The 22,615-nt window shown below is 48.9% G+C and overlaps 1 protein-coding gene across 3 annotated transcripts in view; it reads right to left on the reverse strand.

Annotated features, from left to right (window-relative positions):
• The window catches only part of RUNX3 (RUNX family transcription factor 3), a gene marked incomplete at its 3' end in the record, with an annotated part of 235,263 nt that overhangs the window by 80,430 nt on the left and 132,218 nt on the right, over positions 1-22,615 (reverse strand). For all 3 annotated transcript variants that reach the window (XM_083369776.1, XM_083369777.1, XM_083369775.1), the window contains one exon: positions 3,922-4,166. In XM_083369776.1, the coding sequence (XP_083225902.1) occupies positions 3,922-4,166 (245 nt within the window). The remainder of the gene's footprint in view (positions 1-3,921; positions 4,167-22,615) is intronic.

A 22,615-nucleotide genomic window follows, 5' to 3' on the forward strand; every position in this document is an offset into this window, starting at 1 on the left:
ACAAGAGACTCTTCAGTTCCTCTTCACTTTCTGCCATTATTCTACACCTGGCAGCCTATCAAGAAACAGTTACTTCAAAATGCTGCGGTTGCTTCTATTACACCTGTCTATACTGCAAAATATTAGAAAGCGATAGCACTGTTAATCTGGCAACCTTGGGGAGACCTGGAGCAAAGGACTTCTAGGGTACACAACCCGGCTTCTAGAATTTGGGGGTGGGAATCTTAGCACCAACCAAAGTAGAAAACGGAGAAACAGCTTGTAAGAATCATCTCGGCTTTAAACTTTGGTTTCCGTGGGTTCCGCACGAATGTGGGCAATGCCACAAATTCGGGGTTCGAGATACTCTGCAAAAGGCTTTGGAGACCGCGTCCCCACAGGATCGCAATCTCCGGAGGAAAAAAATAGGATTCGATCAAACCGGAGCCGTGATTCCCGCAGCCTCGGAAAGTTGGAGGATTAAGCTAGCGGGGGAAAACAGAGGCGCAAATATTTATGAAGCGGAGAAAGGAAGAGCCAGCCGCTCGGTTGAAAAAGGTCAGTTGCTCAACTAAAAGGTTAGTTGGCTTCTCAACCCCGTTGGAAATCCTCCGGAGCTGATTTCGCCTAACTAACCTCCCTGTCCACGCCGGAAAGTTGATTGCCGCGTCTCTAACTCGGAGAAAATGGGGCGAAAGGCGGGAGGAGGGGAAAGGAGACACCGCGCTACTATCGTCCCTGTTGCCAAAACACGGAGCCCCGTTCCTAAAAAGAGGGCGAAGAGCGCAGGAGGAAGGAGGGAAGGGCAGGAAGCACCAGCAGCGGCCGGAGGAAAAAAGGGGAACGCAGAAGTCGGGGTCTCCGGAGAACTGCAAGGAGGCTCGCTTGTCTTGACACTATGGCAGGTCCCGATTCTAGAGATGCGTCCCCTCCCCCGAACTTTGCAATAGCTTGTAAGCAAGAAGCAAAACCAGACCGCCGCCTGGGACAGACCCTCTCCGGTTGAGCACAAGCGGGTGGCAGCGGAGACGCGGCTCGTCTGAACGCCTGACTAACGAAGCGCGGGGATCTGCAAGCCTTGGTTTTGAGCCCGAGTCACCCGCAGAAAGAGATTAAAGGATTAACTCTCTCAAGTGCCAAGTTTAAATGGGATTTTTAAAAAGGGGCCCTTTTCTTCCCTTGGGCCTGAGAGTTGGGGGTCTGCAACCTTGCCAGCTTTGAGACTCGTGGACTTCAGCTCCCAGAATTCCTCAGCCAGCAGAGCTGTCAAGGTTGCAGACCGCCCCCCCTGAGTTAATGCACTTGTTTCTCTACTGGGCAGTAACCCTGAGGACTAGGCGTTTAACCAAAATTGAAGGCGGTGGGTTGCTTGAGGTTGCCAGCCTTCCCCTTCCTTCTTTTACACCAACTCTCCGTCCCCTTTTAAACCAGAAAACAAACAAATCCCCTAAGCGAAGCCAAAGAGAAGTGGGACGGGCGCTCGAGAAAGAACCGACGGAGTGAGAAAAAGAGAGAAGGCCGGCCTCAAAACAGAGGAGCCTCGCGCTCTTTTGGAAATAAATTCAGCCTTCCTTACAAACAGACGGGATTGTGCATGTTGGCATGCATCATTTCGTTAGATCTTTTGGTGAGAAACGAGAGATTGGCACTGTAAAAGGAGAGAGAGAGAGAGAGAGAGAGAGAGAGAGAGAGAGAGAGAGAGAGAGAGAGAGAGAGAGAGAGAGAGAGAGAGAGAGAGAGAGAGAGAGAGAGAGAGAGAGAGAGAGAGAGAGCATGCGCCATTCTCCTAAACTTTAGGACTCCCGGATATTTCTGGGACATCTTGTTATTTCTAGGGGAGACGCTGCCTCATCTCCATTTCTAGGAAGCCTTTGAGCTTAACGCTATTTTTCTTAGGGCTCCTGATGGAGTTACCTTCACTTTTACTTTCCTGCCGCGCCTAGAGGGAAGCTCGATTGCCCGCCGGGGAAGAAAACGCGGCCTAGACGTCGAGTTGGGTGAGCGAGCGTCACGTCTAAATTCCGGAAAGCAGGTTACTGTGGGCTGGAGGAGATGGTCCGGGTTCACACGAGACGCTCGGGTGCAATAGGGTTGGCCGACCGAGGGTTCGGGGTGTTAGAGGAGTCCAGCCGAAATCTCGGCCTGTGGCGTGTGGAAGGGGCGATCGTAGTAGGCCCAGCCTCTCTAGCCTTTCGCAAGGGACAGAAGTGCGGTCTGCTCTGCCCAGCAGATATTGGGTCGAGAGGGAGGCCAGCTCTGGTTCACGGTTTATCCCTGGACGCCAGAGGAGTTATCTTTCTTTTGGCCGGGGGGGGGTTATTTTTAAAAAAATCTTGTAAGAGGCCCACTTATGTGAGCTGAGCGGCTACTTAAATAACATACAATATATACATACAGTCGTTTATTCGTTTTAGAAACAACTCTGTCGGCTGGCCGGCCGGCCTGCGTATCTGTCTACCTACCTACCTACCTACATAGCTGTCCGTTTTTTTTCTCTCATCCATCCATCCATCCATCCATCCATCCATCCATCCATGTGTTTAAGAGCCCTGTGTAAATTTAACTATGATGCCAAAGTTGGTTTGGGGAGGGTGTCCCGGAGAAAAATTTAGTTATTTTTCCTTCCTCAAGTATGGAATTCCAATAGGTGCAGACATCTCTCCCGCTTGAGAAAGACTCCTTCCTCCCCTCCCCTCCCCCCCCGCTTTGAAAAAGGGGGATTTTCTTCCGCTTTTCCTGGCAGGAAAAAGCCCACGGAGATCGTCATCTCCGCCGCCAGTCCAAGTTCGGGAGAGGCCGCGGGACGGCCTTGCAAGCGTTCCGTCCCCCTTCTGAAATTCCCTTCCTTCTCCGGGGCTCCGGTTGGACAGTCTGGGCGATTTGGCAGGTTTGAGACAACGTCAGCCCTTCCAACATTGAATCAAAAGCGCTCGCTTGTTTAAAAGGGAAGGTTTTTAGCTCCAGGCTGAGTTGTTCTTGCTATTTTTAATTTAAGGATTGTACTCTGCGGGGATATTGTAGAGTATAATCATGGTTTATTTAAATTTCACGATCGCTTTACATTGCCTTGCGCTCTTTGGACTATAGAACGCCCGGAGCGTAAGTAACCGCGAGGCGAGAAAAGAGGGGGGGGGGGAGAGATTTGGAACTGTGTTTGAAGGAGATGATTGAGATGGATTATTTTACGCCCGGCTAGGGAAGGTTGAATTACAGAAAGGGGCTCCAAGCGGCCTTTGGCAGAATTGGGACTTTTCATTAACCCTGGCTAGCTTCCCGGCGAAGGGGGGCACCCTTGCGGGGCTTGTAGCGTTCGCAAAAATCGAACGGCTCTTCTCCAACACGGGAGAGTCTCAGCCTCTCCCTCCGCACCCCCAAGCCGCCGGACCTGTCCGGCGACTACACACGCAGTCGGCCTGCTCGTTGACTAGGGGACGATCCGGGAAATGCTGAGAGCTGGGTGGGCGAAGACGCCGCTGCCGCCCTCCGTAGGGTCGCAAGAGCCGAGGTGCAGCCGAGTGATAGCGGCCAATCCCTCGCGGAAGCAAGTCGCAGGGAATACAGCAGGCTTCTGGGATTAACATTTAGGAAGCCGCCTGCGATTCAGCTTTGCGGTTTCCCCGCAGGAAATTAAAAGCGCTTTGGGGCTGCCAAGGTCGGGGGGGGGAGGGAGGGAGGAACTCCTTCGCCTGTTTTGCAGAATGGCGCGCAGCGCCTTTGTCTTGGCGGGGAGGGGGGAAGCGGGAGCTGCTGGCTAACCCTGCAAACCTCTTGCCGAGGGGGGCTTTCGCCTACCTTTCCCCCAGCCCGCCCAGCGCCCATCCCGCTGCTATTGCCGTTAGACCGCGAGTCCTCCCGGGCGCTTGGGAAGCCCGCTCGGCAGGAAACATCTGCGCGCCTCTCCCAGGACCCGCCCGCTCCGCCCAGCCTCCCCTCCCGGCTTACCTTGAAGGCCACGGGGAGGGTCTTGTTGCATCTCCAGTGGGAAGGCAGCACGGAGCACAAGAAGTTGGGGCTGTCGGTCCGCACCAGCTCTCCCGGGTGATCGGCCAGGACGTCCACCACCGAGCGCGCCTCGGGCCGGCTGCGAGGTCCCGGGACGGGCGCGCTGAGGGCGCCGCTGTTCTCTCCCATCTTACCGCAGGGGAAGGCCGTGGAGGGAGGTGTGAAGCGCCTGCTGGTGCTGGGGTCTACGGGAATACGCATCACAACAGCGGGCGTTAGGGGAGGGGAGAGGAGGCGGCGGTGCTGCTGCTGCTGGCCGAGAGGCGAGGAAAACGCGCGCCCGGGGCGCAGCGGGCCAGATGCCCAAGAGCGCACGGCGGGCCGCTCCGAAGCCAGGCGCGGAGGAAAGTCGCCCCAGGCGGCCCCGCAGGTCGGGCCGTGGCCGCCGCTACCAGTCCCGGCCGCTCCGGCCGCCAGTCGTTCCTTCAGTCGCAGCTCAGGCGGCGCGTCTTCCCGGGGCCCCGTTGCGCTTCTCGTGCTCCTCGCCGCCGGCGGGGCTCGGGGCCAGGCGGCGGGCTCGGGCACCTTGGCGGGGGGGGGGGTTCCCCGAAGCCGAGAGAGCCCAGCCGGCCGCTGCAGCTCCGGCGCGCGTCCTCCCGCCGCTCGGCGTGGCAGTCCCGCGGCGCTGGAAGTCCGCCGGCCGCGCTGCGGAGAGCCCGGAGGCGGTCAGCGGGCGGTTGGCCGAAGCCCAGAGCGCTCCTTTCGCGCGCCCGGTCCAAATAAAGGCGGCTCAGACAAAATAAAGCTCGCCTCCCTCGGTGGCGGCAGCGGGGCAGCGCTCGGCCTCCTTGCCGCAGTCACGACGGAGAGGCGGGGAGGCGAGCCAGCCACATCCCGCGCTTCTCGGCTCGGCGGCTTCTTTCCTCCCCCACCCTCCCCCCGCGAAGGACCGCGGCGAGGAACCTCAACAGGTCTCGGCTCTCTCCGCCGGCCTCCCGGCCCCCGTTTCCTGCCCCGCCTGACAAGCACGCCCGGCGCCCTGCTCGCCCTTCGCCGGCCTCCGCCTCAACCGCCTCCTCCCGACGCGTCTGAAAGCAGCCCAACAGTGGCCGCGGTTACATACTGACTCCTTCCCTTCTTCTTCCCTTTTTTTTCTTTTTAATTTTGGGATCTTTTTCTTCAAAGTTTCTTTACGCAGAGGCGGCCGGGGGGCGGGGCGCGGGGCGGAGGAACGGCAGCGGAGCCAGCCACTCCGGGCGGCGGGGCGGGGCAGGAAGGGTGGCAGGAGGAGGGGTCTGCCGGGACCACGCCCCTTTCCGAAGCAGCCCCGCCCGCTTCCTTGGAAAGAGGAAAAAAAAAACGTGCTGCCGCGGAGGCTTCTTTGGGGCCAGAGGGGGTTTTTTTTGGGGGGGGGTTGGTTTGGTTTTGGTTTTTTCCCCTCTTTCTGCTACTCTCTTTTAATAATAATAATAATTAATACTGCTAAGTTTGTAAGCCGCCCTGAGTCTTTGGAGAAGGGCGGGATATAAATGGAATTAAAATAAATAAATAAAATAAATAAATAATAATTTTATTTGTATACCGCCCTTCTCCCGAAGGACTCAGCGCTGCCTTTCCCTTCCTCTCCCCGCAGAACCAGTCGATTCCCTTCTCCAAACATTGATTACTGCCCCGAGGACGGTTTGATGGACAAGCCGCTTGCGAAAAAGTGCAGCCGTCTTCCGTAACCGGGTGCTCTTCAGACGGGTTTGGTTACAACGCCCCTCGTCCTTGGCCAGTGTGGCTGGGAAAATGAAAGCTGTAGTCCAAACCACGCGGCGGGGGGGGGGGAGGGCTGGGAAAACGAGCAACAGGCTAGGGCAGGCTTTCCTAGAACGAACGCGTGTAGCTCTAACTGGAAGGGTGCAAAAGTCGAAGGGTTAGCGGAGTTCACACGACGCGTGAAAGAATCTCTAAATCCGGGCAAGCAAAGTGCACAGGCACTGTTCCTACGTTGGCTTCCTAGGCCGACCGGTTCCCGCAGAACGGTAGACAAAGGGAACGGTTGCGTTCCCGCAATCTCTTAAGCGACCACCTACCCACCCCCCTCTTTACCCTCGGATAGCCTGTTGTGTGAATCCAGTCCAATTGATTTCATACCCGGGACAGCCAGAGTTTAAAATTTCCTGCCCGTTCAAGCGTACCCCAGGATTTGCCGAGCACCACACCTCGCCCGAAGAAAAAAAAAGAGGTCGCGAACTCTCAGCGTCGTGTGAACGAGGCTATCAACTCGCATCCTGATTCGGGACTTTTTTCCCCCAGGATCAGCGTATGTATGTATGGTACGGTCAGAAGGCTCGATGACTTGCTAACTACATATCACGGTTGTAGCAGGCTAAATCTGCCTGCTGTGAAGTCATCCAGCGGATTCCCACCGAAAAAAAACGGCTTGCAATGTACATTAAGGACGGCCTGTGGCTTCCCGCCTCTTAACTCGGTGACTCGGTTCGTCTAAACCTCTTAAGCAGGTCAACTACACCTTTTACCACATATCCGCCCAGCGAGTTAAACAACGCGAACAACCACCATAGCGGCTTCTGCTTAGTAATCCTGTTCGTGGAATCAGGCCATTGCATTATATTACTTCGGGGCTTAAATGGGTTCTCTCCCGAATCGCTTTAAGGCCTCTGGCCTTCGCATAGCCCGAAATCCGGTCGTATTCGGTTCCACCGGATCTACCCGCGATCCCAAGCGGGAGAGGGCTACTTTGATTTCCCTTCCCTTCTGCCAAGCGGCCAAAGCGGCGGTTCCGCTTTCTTTGACCTGGTTCCGACGATCTCCCTCAGCAGAGGCTGCCTTTGCACAACAGGCTAAACAAGGCGGCGAGGAAGATTTCGCCAAGCGCTGCTCCGGCAGTTTCTCCGGTTCATCCTAAGAGGTTGGGAATATTGGCCCACCGTTAAGTTTTGTTCTAATTCCGGGGTTGTTCGGGAGGCTTCTCGCCAGAGGCCCACGAGCGCCTTTTCAGAAGAGGAGCAAGGAGAGCTACAGTCAGGAGACCCGGCTTAAGGCGCTCTGGCCGATGTGGGGCTATTGGGGAAAAGAAACCGCCATCCCTAGATAAGCCACACCGCCATCGAACGGTTGTGGGGCACAGCCGGCGAGTTGAGCACAGAATACGGGTTTTAAGGCTGTGTGAACTCTCTCGCTTTGCAGGAGGACCGGCGGGGAGTAGCCTTCAAAGGGCTGGCTGGTTAGAGAGCGTTCGGGGTGGGGAAGCCCGGAGGGCGGAACGGCCACTGGCGAGGGGGGGGGCGAGGGGGAGGGCGCTTTATTCTCCGTCCGCTTTTCTCAAAACTGAACGCGAAACGAGTTGCGAAGAGGGGGGGTCTGATTGCTCGCTAGAGCCCGCGGAACTACCGGCCACCAGCTGCTTCCCCGAGGACCTCCGGCGGGGAGTGGAAGCGGTGGCAGAGCTGAAAGGTGCCCCCGCAGTCGGCAAACCTGGAGGCCCGTCCGTCTTTTTGCCGGCATTTCAAAGCCGCAGCCCTGTCAGGGGGGAGCGGGGGGGGGAGTCCTCTGCTACTCCTGCCGCCGCCACGACTCTTTCGATGCGCCGTTGGAGAGCCGGCGGACGAGCCTCCCCGCCCTTAACCTCAGAGCTGCTGGGAAGAGCCCTCGGCCGGGGGCCCTTTGTCGGGGGAGGGGGAGGGGAGAGGGAGGGTGCCCCGATCCCATCTAGACAGCTCAGCAGCTGAACTCACCAGATGCACCAACACGAGCACTTTTTTAAACCGCTTTTTTCCGTTCAAACCCAAACCTGCTTCTCTCGGGCCTGTAACTTCGGGGAGGGGGGGGGAAAGGGAAGGGAAAATAGGAAACTGACCCCCCAAGGCACAGACGGTCGGTTCCTTTTACCCAAAGCCCAGAGCCGGCTCAGGGACAAAAAGATCAAGAGGCGTCGTTTTGAATCCTGGTAGAGATTGTTGGGGGCGATATTTTAGCCTGTTGTGCAAACGCGGGCCATTTTGGTCGACGTGAAACCAGGTTTGTTGCAGAGCAAGCGACCGTCTTCACACGCCAGGCTACCATTAACGAGGCTGCCTGTGTGATTGTGGGAACCCAGGCCATTTGGTAATTGACGTCCGGGATACTATTCGAGAAAAGCAGATCCAGAAGTACACCTGTCTTGTGAAAGCCGTTCTTCTTTTTTTTTTAAAGCAAAGCTGTTCAGTTCTACAGCCCTCCTTCCTTTGTCCTCGCCCTCTTTTCCAAGCCCTGCACATACGTCTGAACCATACAGTCCGCGGGATTCCCAGCCGATTGCGAAGATTCCCTCTAGCAGCGGGATAATCTTCCCCGACTCTCAGACAACTTGCGATCTCCACGGTTTCCGGGAAAGAGGGTGCAAACAGGTCGGATCTGCCCCGGGGGAGCGCATCGTGGCGTTCCCCCTCCTGGTTCCGACTGGCCCAGGGGAAGCGCGGGGGGGGGGGGGTCAGATGCCGGCGGAGTCTTGGGAACGGCCCTCTAGCCACAGGGGTGCCTCGGGGCGAGTTGGGAAGGCAGAAGTTTAAGAGGAAAAGAAGGAAAGTTCGGCGGAGCGCTTAGAAATCCGGCGGCGGGATTCCCGAGACGAGCTCCAAGCGGGCGGCTGGGGGGATTCGGGCTCAGAAGAAGCGCAAATTCTTTCACGAGGGGAGCAAGCAAGGAACTTAAGAACAGAACCTTTTATTCCCTTTTGCACTCCTTTCTCTTCCTTCCTTCCTTCCTTCCTTCCTTCCTTCCTTCCTTCCTTCCTTCCTTCCTTCCTTCCTTCCCCTTTTTCCTACCCCCTTCCCTCACGCTAAATAAATGATAAGCCATCCCATCTGTCCTCCCTTCCCTCCCCTATGAACAACTGTGTTTTTTTTAAAAAAACAACAAAATAAATAAAAATTAAATTAAATTAAAAGTCCGTGATAATTTTCCCCTTTATTCCCAACGAATCCTTCTTCTTCGTCATCACCTTCATCACCAATGGATCTTGCAACTAAATCGGTTCTTCTTAATTCGGTCTTTCCCGGAAGACGGATCTACTGGTGTGCAGTTAACTCACTGGCAGGTGTAATTCACTCGCTTTTACTCTGAAGTAAGCCCAGCTGAGTTTCATGAGGTTTCCTGTCATGTTAATGGACTTTTTTTTACGAGTTAGTATTTTAACCAGCAAAAATAGAGGATGTGGATCTCAGAAAAGGTTTGGGGGGGGGGGAATGCAATATTTTATTTCCCAGGCTGGATTGCCAACTTAAAACACACACACACACACACACACACACACACACACACACACACACACACACACATTTTCAAAATGGTGAGGCTCAACGATTCCTGTACTGGAGGTTCTCAAATTGGAAGCAAAGCAGTGTGAAAACGGATTTCACTCCAGGCCAGATTAAATATTGATTAAAGTTTATTAGAGCCTGCTTTCAACTTCAACCGGATCGAAAACATGTTTTTGAGAAGGAGAACCTCAGTTTCTAAGCAAACTGTTAAAAAGTGGTAGGTGTGGTAGTTAAAGATATTGAATTAGATGCCAGAAACCTTAAATGTTATAAGATATGGAAGACTGTGGGCCAATCCTTGGAAAAAGGCAAGGAAAAACCACTTCCGAAAATGTTACCAGAAAATTGCAGGGACCTCTTCCTGTGTTTTCCAGGATGAAAGCATAGTGAACAACAAAAAAGCCAGGAAGAGAAGGAGATGAGTGGTTTGGAGTTTTGATCTCCGTTTTTTTAAATCCTACAATTGTATGAAATCCATCAACATGATGACAGATATGCATCACAGACAAGCAGGCTTTTCCAGAGTGGACTGGAAAGGAAAAAAAAAAAGTCAGAAATCTCTTTTGTGGGTTTTTCACTCTTTCCCCCCAGATGAAGAGATGGAAGACTGTAACTACTGTAGCATTTGAGTCAGCTGGCAAAGGAATGCTTGGTTGAAAGCAGTGACGGTGCTCTGCCCTTTTGCCTATTGCAGCGTTTCCCAACCTTAGGAACTTGAAGATGCGTGGACTTCAACTCCCAGAATTCCCCAGCCAGCTATGCTGGCTGGGGAATTCTGGGAGTTGAAGTCCACGCATCTTCAAGTTCCTAAGGTTGGGAAACGCTGGCCTATTGAACTTGGAAGTGTTAAATGCAGAAACACACACACACACACCTCTTCCCTTGCCTGTGTAACTGCAGCTGACATCCAACAGATTTGCAACGAGATCTTCATCTGCATTATTTCCAAACTGATTTTCATGAGATTGACTTCTATCTCAAACAGGGATGCTGAGGACTAGCTGCTTTTAATGCCCCTTTCCTCTCCTTGGATTTTTCTGAGTTCTGAGTTTTGTGATGGGACAAAATGCAGGTTAGGGAGCCATTCTTGAAAGGCTTCTAACGCTTCCATTTAATATAGAATTAAATTCAGGAAGGAGCCCATACAGAGACAATGGAAGGGGGTTGCTTTTAGCTTCCATCCCAGGCTTATTTAATGTTGGTTAGATTCAGTGAAAGTTTATGTTCAGTCAGGGAGATTGGCACAGTAAAAGGGGGGGGGAAGAGAGAGAAAGACAGGGAGTGAGGGAGAACAGGGCTGCTGTATTAACACAGTACAAAAATCTAAACCTAGTGCCATCATCCCAACAATAACAGCCAGTTACTCTTTTATAAACCTGGTGGGCCAGAGTCTCAATTCCTTCTTTGTCGAGATGAAAAACAGGAGGTTTCTGTCTGAATTCCCCTTGCTATTTTTTGTGGAGGATTCTTTAATCCGTTTTTCAGAAATTCGATGCGATCTGCTGCCACGGTCAATGTATATTTCTCAAAGCAAAAGTAATGGGAGGAGGGTTTTTTCACACACACCCCTCCTCTTCCTCCATGCTCTCTGGCCCCTAAAGGTCTCCCTGGATGTATTTACATGCACCCCAAACCTTACTCCCTGCTTAACAAAAACTAGGGTTGGGCTTACATACGTAATACGCAATAATGAGGCAAACTATATTCCACCTTAACACAAAGCCCAACTTCCTACCGCCTGCTAAGAAGGAAAAATATCAACCAGGGACCAAAAGCCGAAGCAACTGACACGAGAATCTCTTTGCTAAGATGACCTCCCACCAACCCAACCACCAAGGCTTAAGAACCGAAAGGGTGAGGGTCTCCAATTCCGATCAAACTCCACCTCAAAAGCCTGTGGTTGGGAATGATGGGGATAAGGCTAAATCAACCATAGGAAGCCAAGGTTCTTCTCCCCCCCCCCACCCCCCCCCCCCCCCGGTTTCAATTACAGTTCTTAGTGAAGCTAGCGGGAAGAGGCTTTCACTGCTGGATCATTCAGTTCTAACAAGAGCTCTCTTATTGCAATAGCTCTTTTCCATTTCTAACTTTCTTGTCCTTGCACCCCACTTCTTTAAGGAAGAGGAACAGGAAGTCATGGCTTGAGGCCTTCTTTTGAGAATCGATCGGGAAGACCTTTCAACCAGTGTTAGTTGAAGGTAGTTCAGGGCACTATTCTGGTTGCTGAGGATCCAGAATACTGCCTGACTTGAAAACCTCTAACAAGGAAGAGCAAAAAATAATAATAAACAGGCTCGGGTACTTTTGCATATGTTTTCCTGCAAAACATCCCACACATCTACCTCTCTGGAATGAGCAATGAACTGACTCTCCCATTCTACCTTTTACTGCTGACACGAAGTAAATGTTGGCAATGCCATGTCATGTGTGTAAAAGAATCCTCCCCTCTTCCAGTTCTGGTGCCCAAAAGATTCTTGTCTACTTGGGAGTTCTTACCTTCAAAGGCTGTGTTCACACCATCATAGTTAGTCAAGATTTAGGAGGAGCATTCGTACAACATGCTATGTTTTGGTAAATGATAACAGTGGGTTTGGTGTGTTGTTGTTTTTTCTGGATATGCCTGGTTTAGCATGTTGAAGGAATGCAACAGTTTGCTTAGCCTACAAGTCGATGTATTCTGAATTCAACAGAAATCTAGGAAATAATTAGCACAATTCAGGAATAAGTAGCTCAAATATGTCGTGTGAATACGGGTCAAAATGCATTTTGTTTACACCACCCTCCAGTTAATAGATCTTAGGTTCTTAGCAACAAAAAAAGAAAAAGAAATTCTTTCAGCCTAATTGATGTCTGCCTGGATCTGTCAACACCCCAAAATTTCTTTGTACCAAAATACCCTATTTTGCTATCGTGATTTGAAGCGAACTAAGCAAAAGACTATTCTGAATTTTCCTTGAATTATGACCACAACGGAGCCCAAAATTTCTCTTGCTAAGCAAGACATTTGTTAAGTGAGTGTTGCCCCATTTTAGGACCTTTTATGCCACATTTGTTAAGTTAATGGATCTTAGATTCTTAGCAACAAAAGAGGAAAAACATTCTTGCGGCATAATTGATGTCTGCCTGGATCTTTCGAAACCCCAAATTTCCAAACTAGTCTCTGAATTGGCTCTGAAACCTGGTGTGATGGTTAGAGTCAGCATGGGCAATCAGACGCCCTGCCTGCCCACTGCTACCCAACCCCTTTTTCACAGCTTCTAATGCTCTCTTCAGCTGCCCTGGTGTTGTGATTTCCTGCTCTCTGAGGTGGGGAACACACACCCTGAATGTGCCCTGCAAACCTTTTACACAGCAACATTTGTAAAAGCAAAAGCAAAAACAAACTCCCTTCCCACAAAACAAGCCATTGAAAAAAAACAAACAGACAAATAAATGGTGGCTTTGTTCTCACTTTGCCTTCTCGTTTTGCCCACTGTGGCTCTTGGGCACCCACAAATGGCAAGTGCAACCATCAGTCACCAGTGAGAGGGTCAGGAGAGATCAGGGAAGACTTAAAATAATCCTGTTTCTGACTGACTGGTTTACCTCTTCCATGCTTCAGGTTCTCCTGGTTGGATGGGAGGGAGGAAGAAAGGAAGGGGGGAGGGAGGGAGGGAGAAAAGGAAGGAAAGGGGAGGGGAAGGGAGGGAGGAAGAAAGGGAGGGAGGGTGGGAGAAAAGGGAGGAAAGGGGAGGGGAAGGGAGGGAGGAAGAAAGGAAGGGGGGAGGGAGGGAAAAAAGGAAGGAAAGGGGAGGGGAAGGGAGGGAGGAAGAAAGGGAGGGAGGGAGAAAAGGAAGGAAAGGGGAGGGGAAGGGAGGGAGGAAGAAAGGGAGGGAGGGAGGGTGGGAGAAAAGGAAGGAAAGGGGAGGGGAAGGGAGGGAGGAAGAAAGGGAGGGAGGGTGGGAGAAAAGGGAGGAAAGGGGAGGGGAAGGGAGGGAGGAAGAAAGGAAGGGGGGAGGGAGGGAAAAAAGGAAGGAAAGGGGAGGGGAAGGGAGGGAGGAAGAAAGGAAGGGGGGAGGGAGGGAGAAAAGGAAGGAAAGGGGAGGGGAAGGGAGGGAGGAAGAAAGGAAGGGAGGGAGAAAAGGAAGGAAAGGGGAGGGGAAGGGAGGGAGGAAGAAAGGGAGGGAGGGAGGGTGGGAGAAAAGGAAGGAAAGGGGAGGGGAAGGGAGGGAGGAAGAAAGGGAGGGAGGGAGGGTGGGAGAAAAGGAAGGAAAGGGGAGGGGAAGGGAGGGAGGAAGAAAGGGAGGGAGGGAGAAAAGGAAGGAAAGAGGAGGGGAAGGGAGGGAGGAAGAAAGGGAGGGAGGGAGGGTGGGAGAAAAGGAAGGAAAGGGGAGGGGAAGGGAGGGAGGAAGAAAGGGAGGGAGGGAGGGTGGGAGAAAAGGAAGGAAAGGGGAGGGGAAGGGAGGGAGGAAGAAAGGAAGGGAGGGAGAAAAGGAAGGAAAGGGGAGGGGAAGGGAGGGAGGAAGAAAGGGAGGGAGGGAGGGTGGGAGAAAAGGAAGGAAAGGGGAGGGGAAGGGAGGGAGGAAGAAAGGGAGGGAGGGAGGGAGGGAGAAAAGGAAGGCAGGAAGGGGGAGGAAGGGGGGAAGGAAGCTCCAGTGCAACAAAGAGGCGACTGCAGTGGGGATCCAAGGCCCTTTTCAAATGCCCCAGGGCTGTTGCAATCAGTCCCGGCCTATAGGCTACCACTTAAAGAAGCCAGCCCTGAAAACCATCCCAAGACTTCAGTTACACCACTGGAGGGTGGCAGAAGTCAAACAGTTTACAAGCAGATCTCTTTGCCTAAGCCTGTAGGGTTCTTTGTACTAAAATGGCCTGTTTTGCTGTTGGGATTTGAAGAAAACGAAGCCAAAGATTATTCTGAGTTGTTCGAGTAGTTCTTTGACTCACGACCACAACTGAGCCCATAATGCTAAGCCACGCATTCGTTAAGTGAGGTTTGCCCCATTTTACGCCCTTTCTTGCCACGTTTGTTATGTGAAATCTCAGCAGTCGATAAGTTAGTAACACGGCTGTTCACTGAATCCGGCTTCCCCGTTGACTTTGCTTCTCAGAAGGTCGCAAAAAGGGATCACGTGAGCCCCGGATGCTGCAACAGCTGTTTGAAAACCAGTCGTAAACCACTTTTCCCAGTGCCCTTGTAACATCGAACAGTCACTACACTAACTGTTGTAAGTTGAGGACTACCTGTTTAGAGGATTAAATCAGAATTTTTCAAATTGTGTTCTGAGAACTTGATGGGGTTCTTGGAGAGATGAAGGGTAAAAAAACCCACAAAATTAACAGCCATTTTTTTAATCACTAGAACTTTGCCTTATTGATCCCAGCCTCCCAATTTTGGGTTTTTGTTTTTTTTTAAGTTAATAAGGTTCGACAGCCTGTAAAAATATAAAACCTAAAGTTGTTCACCAAATTCAACCCTAGGAGACATTTTCCCACTGGCCACTAGTTGGTGCTTTAACCACATTCTTCATTGCCTCTCCTTCTTTAAGCATTTTCTTTCCAAGTTATTACAAATCAAAACCTCACGGTCAGCAGAGGTTTCCAGAACCCACAGCCTGTTTTACCTCCCACCAAGTAGACAGTGAAAAGGCATTAGTCTGGCACCTCTTTCCCCATTATTATTTTTTAAATTTAATCTGGCAGGAAGGGAAGGGAAGGTATAAACAGATGAGGAAGGAAAGAAAAGGGGAAGGAGAGGAGAGGAGGAGAGGGAAGAGGAGCATCGCATTAAATGTTAGTTTACTGCAGTGACAGTTGTAAATCAGGAAAGGGTGAACTGAACTCTCTTTTCGGCAATATTCATTGGCTCTGTGCAGCCTAGCTAGACTCAAACACAGGAGCTGCATTCAAACAACATAATAAATTTGCTTATTTTTAACCAGGATTAACACTAAATGTGTTGTGCGAACCCAGCCCACTTAGCTTCTTCGTGGATCAAGGTAATGTACAATTTTTACATAGTGGATTAATTCAGTAATTAGGCTGTGTTTGTATGGGTCAACCATCCTGTGGGTTTTGAGCCATGGAACCTCCAAATTCACATTAACAAAACTTGCTTCCAATTTTTGGCAAAACTGGCCCGTGGAGAACCACTGGTTTGTTTAATGGCCGCCCCTGCAAAAATGCTAAAATTGGGTCAGTCATTGACCCTATTTATGACCATTAGGGCTTAAGCCCCTGATGGCCAAGCTCCATTGTGGTTGTAAGTCAAGGACTCCTGTATAAAATGGGTTGGGGCTCACAAAACGAGGAAGGAGTCCACCATTTGCCCTGAGACGACTTCTGCACACCGATCGCAGCTTCCATCTAGAGCAACTATGAACCAACAGCCTTTAAACCTGCTTTAACTCTGTGGATCTATTGTGTGTTAAATTTGTTGCACCCTCACCCAACACCTTTCCACCCCCACCCCGGCCATGCTTGAGAGCTTGGTTTCTGGATATAAATTCTTAAGATAAATGCCCACATTTAGGTAATAAAACACTTCTACATTTGTGAACAATACACCCAGAAGTTGAGCCCGGAAGGCAATTAACCAACCATTGTAATTTATAACCTCCTTCCATCTGTAAAAGCCAGAATGCTGCTAATTTTAACATTCGCTTCAGTCTTGGTCTCAATTCATGTACCTCTAAATTGCAGTGAGAAAGTGTTATTGGCTCTGGAGAACAACGCCACAATGAAATATGATTTGGGACTGTGCTGGGCTTCCCAACCTGAGTCACATTTTGCAACACAACTCAGTTCCTCTTGTTGTATTCAGAATAGGAATTTGGCCAATGGAAGGTTGTCATGCCCTTTTCCCTTTCTGGCAATTTCCGAAATGTCTTGTGGTCAGTATGTCCACGATGGCCAGGGTAGATTAAGCACCTGATTATGATAAATAGATTATTAAAAATATGTGGGTATGTTTGCTGTACTAAAAAAGTGTTCTTTTTTTTCCTATCCAGAGATTATGTCCATTCCGTTAATGATAAAAAAAGATTAAAAATCAGGAATGGACCTTCTTCTCTTTATTATTAATTTGTATTCTATTTTGACATGGAAACACATTGTTTTCTGGGCAATCATATGCAAGCAGAAGCTCAGTAAAATACTATAGCTTGCGATAAGCAGATTCTGTGTTTTGATCATTCACTCATGCCCATCTCCAGGATACTCCATTGTAAAATTCAACCTAACCTTTAGGAATCATTCCCCCCAAAATAAACAGGGTCAGAGCAGAGAAGAGCAGACTCCAGAAGATAGGCTCAAGATACAGAAGGCTCTTGACAGACTTGAACATTGGGCCCTTTCTAACAAAATGAAAGTCAGTGTAGAGCAGACATGTCAAACACAAGGCCTGGGGGCCGGATCCGGCCCGCGAAGTGGTTTCATGCGGCCCGCGAAGCCATCCTGGAAACAGTGAGGGAACGGCCCCCACTGCTTTGGCCCTGGCCCAGAGACCCTCCTCCTGCCAGAGACCCTCAGATCTGTCCCACTCCTGCCCAGGCCCCCATAGGCACCCTTGATGCAAACGATGTAGAGCTGGCCACGCCCACCCAGTAGGCCATACGCACTCTAGCCACGCCCACCCAGCAGGCCACACCCACCCAGGCCACGCCCACCCAGCCCCCTGAGGGCAACCGCAATGCTGATGTGGCCCTCAATGAAATTGAGTTTGACACCCCTGGTGTAGAGAAACATACAGTTTTACATTTAGGGAAGAAAAACTAAATGTACAAGTATAGAATAGATGGCACCTGGCTCAATAATAGTAACCGCATGAGAGATCTTGGAGTCTGAGTGGACAATCACTTAAATATGAGCCATCCGTGTGCTGCTACAGTTGCCAAAAAAGCCAACACAGTGCTAGGCTGCATTAACAGAGGGATAGAATCAGGATCACGTGAAGCGTTAATACCGTTTTACAATGCCTTGGTAAGGCGCCACACTTGGAACATTGCATCCAGTTTTGGATGTTGAAGACTCTTTCTAAAGAGTGCAGAGAACAGCAACAAGGATAATTAGGGGACTGGAGGCTGAAACATACAAAGAACAGTTGCAGGAATTGTGTATATTTAACAAAAAGAAGGACCAGGGGTGATATGATAGCAGTATTCCAAATCTAAGGGGCTGCCACAAGGAAGAGGGAGCCAAGCTATTCTCCAAAGCGCCTGAAGGCAGGACAAGAAGCAACGGATGGAAACTAATCAAGGAGAGAAGCCACCTAGAACTAAGGAGAAATTTCTTAACAGAACAATGAACCAGTGGAACAACCTGCCTCCAGAAGTTCTGGCTGCTCCATCACTGGAGGCTTTTTAAGTAGAGATTGGACAGTCATTTGTCTGAAATGGTATAAGGTTTTCTGCTTGAGCCGTGGGTTGGACTAGGAGACCTGCAAGATCCCTTCCAAATTTGTTATTCTGTTAAACAAACCTGGCCTGACTGTCAGAGGGGGTGATTGGCACAAAAGCTAAACTTAATGTCATGCGATTTACTGAAACTGATATAAAACTGAATCTAACTTAGTAAGAGTATTCTCCACTTGTTTTATCATGTCCCCCTTCTGTACAACCTGCAGTCTTAATTTCTTCTTCCAAAAGAACAAGTGCATTTGTTTTGAAAAGGAAAAAGAACAAAAAGGGAAAGAAAAACGCAAAGACATTACCAAATACAGATATCACACGCGAAGCTGCAGTATAATGTAAGATGCTAACTATTTCCCCGGGGAAAAAGCATCTCACTTTTATCCTTAGATGTCAACGTGGACTGAATCCAATACATAGATAGTTGTGAATAGTTTCACAACAGTGTATTTCTGTTGTGAATAGTTTCACAACTGTTTACACTTCAACACTTCCAAAACGGTTAATATTTAACTGTTACTAATCAGGTTTTAGACTAGCTAAGAGAAGTATGTAATAGAAATAAACAATAACAGTTAAATAGCTTAGAAACTTTATTTTAAGAGAGTCCAAACTTCAGATGTGGCTAGAAACCATGTGTAGAATTTTATTCTATAAATGGATTCTGGGTCGAGATCTCAGGGTGCTTATGCATAAACTAATTCTCTCTCTCTCTCTCTCTCTCTCTCTCTCTCTCTCTCTCTCTCTCTCTCTCTCTCTCTCTCTCTCTCTCTCTCTCTCTCCCATGCCCAATTCTATGAGTTTTTTTGCCATGGTTGTTAAGTGAATCACAGCAGTTCTCATGCAAATCCAGCTTCCCCCATTGACTTTGTTTGTTGAAAACCAGCTGGGAAGGTCGCAAAGGCGATCACATGACCCAAATATGATCATGCTGTTTGCCAAGCACCCGAATGTTGATCACATGACTACGGGGATGCTGCAGTGGTCGTAAGTGCCAAGAGTGGTTATAAGTCACTTTTTCCCAGTGTCTTGTAATTTCGAACAGTTGCTAAACAAATGGCTGCAAGTCAAAGACTCCCTGTAACACATCTAAAACGTTGGGTGCCTTTGTTTTGGAAGAACAGATGGTGCCCCAATCGGGCATCGATTTGGCAAGCATCCAGGCCCTTTCACTTTCACTCCCTCCGCTGGAGCTCTTCTCAAGTATCCAGCCCCTTCTGTTGAGATCCCCTTCCTCCCACCCAAAGGCTGAGGGTGCTTTGAATGTGGCTTCTTTTCATCTAATGCCCTGGTGCAGGGGCTAGGCAACCTTGGCTCTTTTATGACTCGTGGACTTCAACTCCCAGAATTCCTGAGCCAGCTATGCTGGCTCAGGAATTCTGGGAGTTGAGGTCCACGAGTCATAAAAGAGCCGAGGTTGCCTAGCCCTGCCCTGGTGCATACAAAACACCCTGGATCCCTTTCTGCAAAAGGATTCCCTCCCTCTGTCATGCAAAGACTTTAAAACATGTGGTTTTTATTGCAGGCAGGAATGAAAAATAGCATTCCACCACTCACCACATGAAATGGAACAGCAATATCCATCCACATTGGGGCGAAAGTCGCCTTGTTTCCTATTTGCACTCAAACTCTGATGTTAATTAACAAGAAAAAGAAGGACAGAGACAACCAGTAGTTAGAAAGCCTGAGTGGGACTGACAGATGGATTGTCTTCTCTCTTCTCCAACTAGCTCCAGGTCCCCTGCATAGTTCTTCCCTTGGCTTTTATTGACTCTATTATTTTACTTCTGTTTACATGCCTTTGCATTTATCTTCCTTTTTTTATTATTGTAAGCCACCATGGTGAGATAGGTGGCAAATAAATTAAACAAACAAATACATTTTCGCAACAACCTTATGTTTATGCTTATGTTTATTGGACTTATATACTGCCCTTCTCCCGTAGGACTCAGGGCGGTTCACAAGGTATTTAAAATAACAATACAAATCTTACCTGGAGAGCCTTTCATGTCTGAACGTCTTATGAGGTAGATTAGACTGAGCAGCAATGGTTCATGATCACTCTTGTGATTTATTTATTTTTACCACTGAGTGGATTTGAATTAATACTGTCTCTCGTTTCTGTTTTTCTGAGATTTTCTTCCTGGCTAAGGAGATTCCTGTTTTGTTGTTCCAGGTTACGATGCTTTAGAATTTTTGAAAGAATTCTGATAGCATTTCTGGATATTGCTTTAGTGGACATGGTTTTTCTTCCCTTGGCAAATAACTCCCCCTCACTTGGTAGCTTCCCACAGTTATTATTCCTCTGGCTGTATTAATTAAAACAAAAGAAACAATGGAGGTTGTGATCTTGTTTTTTTTAAAAAAAAAAGGCTGTAAAAATAGTAGTCCATCAGCTTGTGCATTTTTTAACCAGATCGACTGAGTGGGAATCAAGCAGTTGCAGAATGAATTTCAGATATCTGAATGAGGTCTTTGCAACTCCAGGCTGACCCACTAACTCAGGGGTCTTCAAACTCGGCCCTTTTATGACTCATGGACGTCAACTCCCAGAATTTCTCAGCCAGGCACACTGGCTGAGGAATTCTGGAATTTGAAGTCCATGAGTCATAAAAGGGCCGAGTTTGAAGACCCCTGCACTAACTCTTGTGGGATAAGCCACGATGGCTCACTGGTTAGAATGCAGTATTGCAGGCAAACTCTGCTCACAGCCAGGAGTTCAATTCTGACCGGTTCAAGGTTGACACAGCTTTTCATCCTTCCAGAGTCGGTAAAATGAAGAGCCAGATTGTTGGGGGCAAAATGCTGACTCTGTAAACCAATTAAAGAGTGCTGTAAAGCGATATATACGTCTAAGTGCTGTTGCTAGTGCTACTGTTGTAAGTCCTATCAGTCCAATTACCCAATCAGAGTTTTCCTTTTCTGACAGCACGATATATTCCCCATCCCATTCTAAGGCAAGTGGAAAGAAAGTTATACAAATGGCAGACTGAACAATAATTCCTTGCATAGATTTTACTGTTATGTCCAGAATTCCATTTAGGACTAGTTTTAGAGAATTCTTTCTTTGGTTGTTTTTGTTCAGTGTGCTGGTTTTAAGCAATTTTGTATTATTGTTTTACAGGTAGTCCTTGACTTACAGCTGTTTGTTTAGGACAGGAGTCTTCAAACTTGGCACGCTGGCTGAGGAATTCTGGGAGTTGAAGTCCACAAGTCATAAAAGGGTCAAGTTTGAAGACTCCTGGTTTAGGACTACTCAAAGTTACAAAGGCAGAGAAAAAATTTACTTATGACCAGTCATCACATTCACGATTGTCACAAGCATTCCCACACTCATGTGATCAAAATTTGGGCACCCGACCACCTGTATTTATGATGTTTGCAGTGTCCCAGATTACGTGACCGCCATTTACAACTTTCTCAGCTGGTTTCTGACAAGCAAAGTCAATGGGGGAAAGCTGGGTTCATTTAATAACCATTTTGCTTAACAACCATGGCAAAAAAAGCTCATAAAATTGGGGGTGACTTATTTAACAACCATCTTGCTTAGCACTGGAAATTCTGGTCACAGTTATGGACATGAATTGAAGGCAACCCGTATTCCTTTTCCCTTGGGATTGGCTTCTGTCCTTCAAGGAAGACTATAAATATTCTAAATTAACAAAATCGAAACAAAGTCATATCTATAACTTGGCTCTCTTTGGGTGCTGGCCTCAGCATTGGAATGAAACATTTTCAGCTGAGCAGCAGGGCTTCAAGAGGAAATGAAATTCTAGCTATTATTCCATATTGGCTCTCCTGCTACAACTTGAAATATGCACAATAGGATCATAAATAATGAGAACATAATCTGTCAAGTTGAGTTCAGCTCCTGACAGGCCAAGCAGTTCACTTGGCACCAGTACAGAAGTGGCTTGGTTGTTTGATTCCCCAGTTTTAGAGAAATTTAGCCCTGGAATTTCTCACAGGTCCTCCATCAAATAGTAATTCTGGTTAGTTTTTTTTTGGGGGGGGAACCACCTAAGTTAATGAGATGTGGCCACCTAAGCTGGACCCTGAAGACACAACGTTGGCCTTAAACTACAATCTCCTTGATTCATGATTCAGACTTTGCTTCTAATTCTTCCCAACCACATGGAAGACGGAAAGAGAAGATAGAAAGGGGTCTGAGAGTCTGCCAATTGTGCAGGATGGGACCAAATTTGGTGGGGGTGAAGTACCAGCAAAAGAGAGTCTGAGTCTGAAAATGGGGACACTGCCCACAGCTACTTTTTAACCCCCTTTTTTAAAAAATCTCACGCTCAGAAAGAAAGGGGATGCAGCCAATCCTGGGTTTTCTACTGCACCAACAGTGTCTGTTGGGAAGGGGGTTAAGACAGTCAAGAGAGTAGTTATCAACAGGTGATCTAAGCCACATCCACATCAATAGGGGGCAGGGTTTCAATCACCTGGTTCTGCCCATCCTCTTGCCTTTTTTGACACGGACTCTCCCTCAGTGCATACATGCAGTCAAACACATGGGTGAAGCACCAGAGGGAAACAGAAACAGATCCCTTACATTATTCAGAAGAAGGACAGATGCTTATTATGGCCATTGCTGGCAACGGCACTGGGGCCCTGCATTAAAGCAACTCTTAACGTGTTTATTCAGTCATGTTAATTTGTATAATTTGTCAACCTGCCTTTGTAACTGAACTGGTCATGGGATGTTTCTATTTGCTGTCTTCAGTGCTGGCTGTGTTCATTGTGTAGCGTTAAGGTTTCAAATGATTTGTTATTTAGATTGTACGCTCTGCTGCCGTTTCACATTATTCATGATGTATTACTGATGTGTTTCCTGCTTTAGAAATCATAGGCAAATATGATGGAAAAGACATTCACAGTTTTCTGCACACGTGTATTCATGCACAGAGACCACTGTTGCTGTGACGTCTAACCAAATGGCTGTGCATCCATGTGTATATGAGAATGACCTGGGATGCCCTTAACGTCCCTGCCACA

This window comes from Vipera ursinii (genome assembly GCF_947247035.1).
Source record: "Vipera ursinii genome assembly, chromosome: 9".
NCBI classification, from domain to species: Eukaryota; Metazoa; Chordata; class Lepidosauria; order Squamata; family Viperidae; genus Vipera; species Vipera ursinii.